At 38.5% G+C, this 1,095-nt stretch overlaps 1 protein-coding gene across 1 annotated transcript; it reads right to left on the reverse strand.

Moving 5' to 3' along the window:
- Positions 1-442: 442 nt before the first annotated feature.
- On the reverse strand, positions 443-1,057 carry LOC103513755 (glutaredoxin-3-like). The gene has a single exon (XM_008478603.1). It carries the CDS (start codon positions 1,055-1,057, stop codon positions 443-445), a length of 615 nt encoding a protein of 204 aa, XP_008476825.1.
- Positions 1,058-1,095: the final 38 nt, after the last annotated feature.

Here is a 1,095-nt window from a genome sequence, read left to right on the forward strand (position 1 = left end):
CAGATTAGTCAACAACGTGACCCCATTTGGGTAAATAGATACTCGTGAACAAGAAGATGGTGAGTTGAAGAAGTTTGTATTGAGGGCTTTGAAACCGCTGCCGCTGATGTAAAAGTTTTTCACAACGAGGTACAAAATAATTGTGGCATAACTTCTAATCCAGATCAAGCATACCTACTTACCTAGGTGCAGAAAGAAGTAGAAAATAATATTATATAGATACACAGGGACCTCCGTTCTTTTCCATATTTTCGTTTAGAAGAAAAAGAAGGAAGAAAACTCGGTATGAAATTTTTCATGTTGGGAAAAAAAGGCAGGTAGATTGGTAGATGGCAAAAAAGAGGGGAGAAGTAAAAAGCTCCTGTTCTGTCCAGGAACAGGTACCTATTTAGGCACATAAATCTATTTCTTGAATTTCAACATTGTCTTGTCTATGTAATTGTCATACAATGTAATCGTCACTATCACTAGTAGGAAGCTTCACAGGAGTAGTTATTTTCTTGCCACAATTGTCAAGTCTGCACTCAGCCTTTAACAATGGCACAAGTTCATTCTGATTCTTCAATACAGTCATCATATTTACACCTCCCACAAAATGTCCATGAGAAAAGACCTGTGGGAAACTTTCCCAGTTGGAAATTTCTCTGACTTTTCTTCTAATATGTCCGTCTTGTTGTACATTGAATGTTATGAAGGGCAAGTCTGTTTCGTTGAGAATATCCAGGACTTGACGTGTATCACAGGAACATGGTTTCGCTCCGTCATCTTCCAGGAACACTACAATGTCATTTTCCTCTAGCATTTTCTCTACTCGGTGAGATGCAAACGCCACAAGGTCTACACCACACTTGTGTCTCTCATTGATAACATCAATAGCTTTCTTCAAATGCGGGAAGCATTTCTTATCGTTCTTTATTTTTCTTACTTTCTCAAAGTTTCCGATACAATATCCGAATAGAAATAGCTGAGGGTACGTTGTGATGTTCCAACAATTCTTGAGATATTCCTCAACAGCCATGTCATAAGATACATTGAATACTTCATAGGGTACACACATGGAGTCCAGGAGAGCATAGAATTCCCAGCTTATGGCAG

This window comes from Diaphorina citri, unplaced genomic scaffold (genome assembly GCF_000475195.1).
Source record: "Diaphorina citri unplaced genomic scaffold, Diaci psyllid genome assembly version 1.1 scaffold1020, whole genome shotgun sequence".
In the NCBI taxonomy this organism is placed as follows: Eukaryota; Metazoa; Arthropoda; class Insecta; order Hemiptera; family Psyllidae; genus Diaphorina; species Diaphorina citri.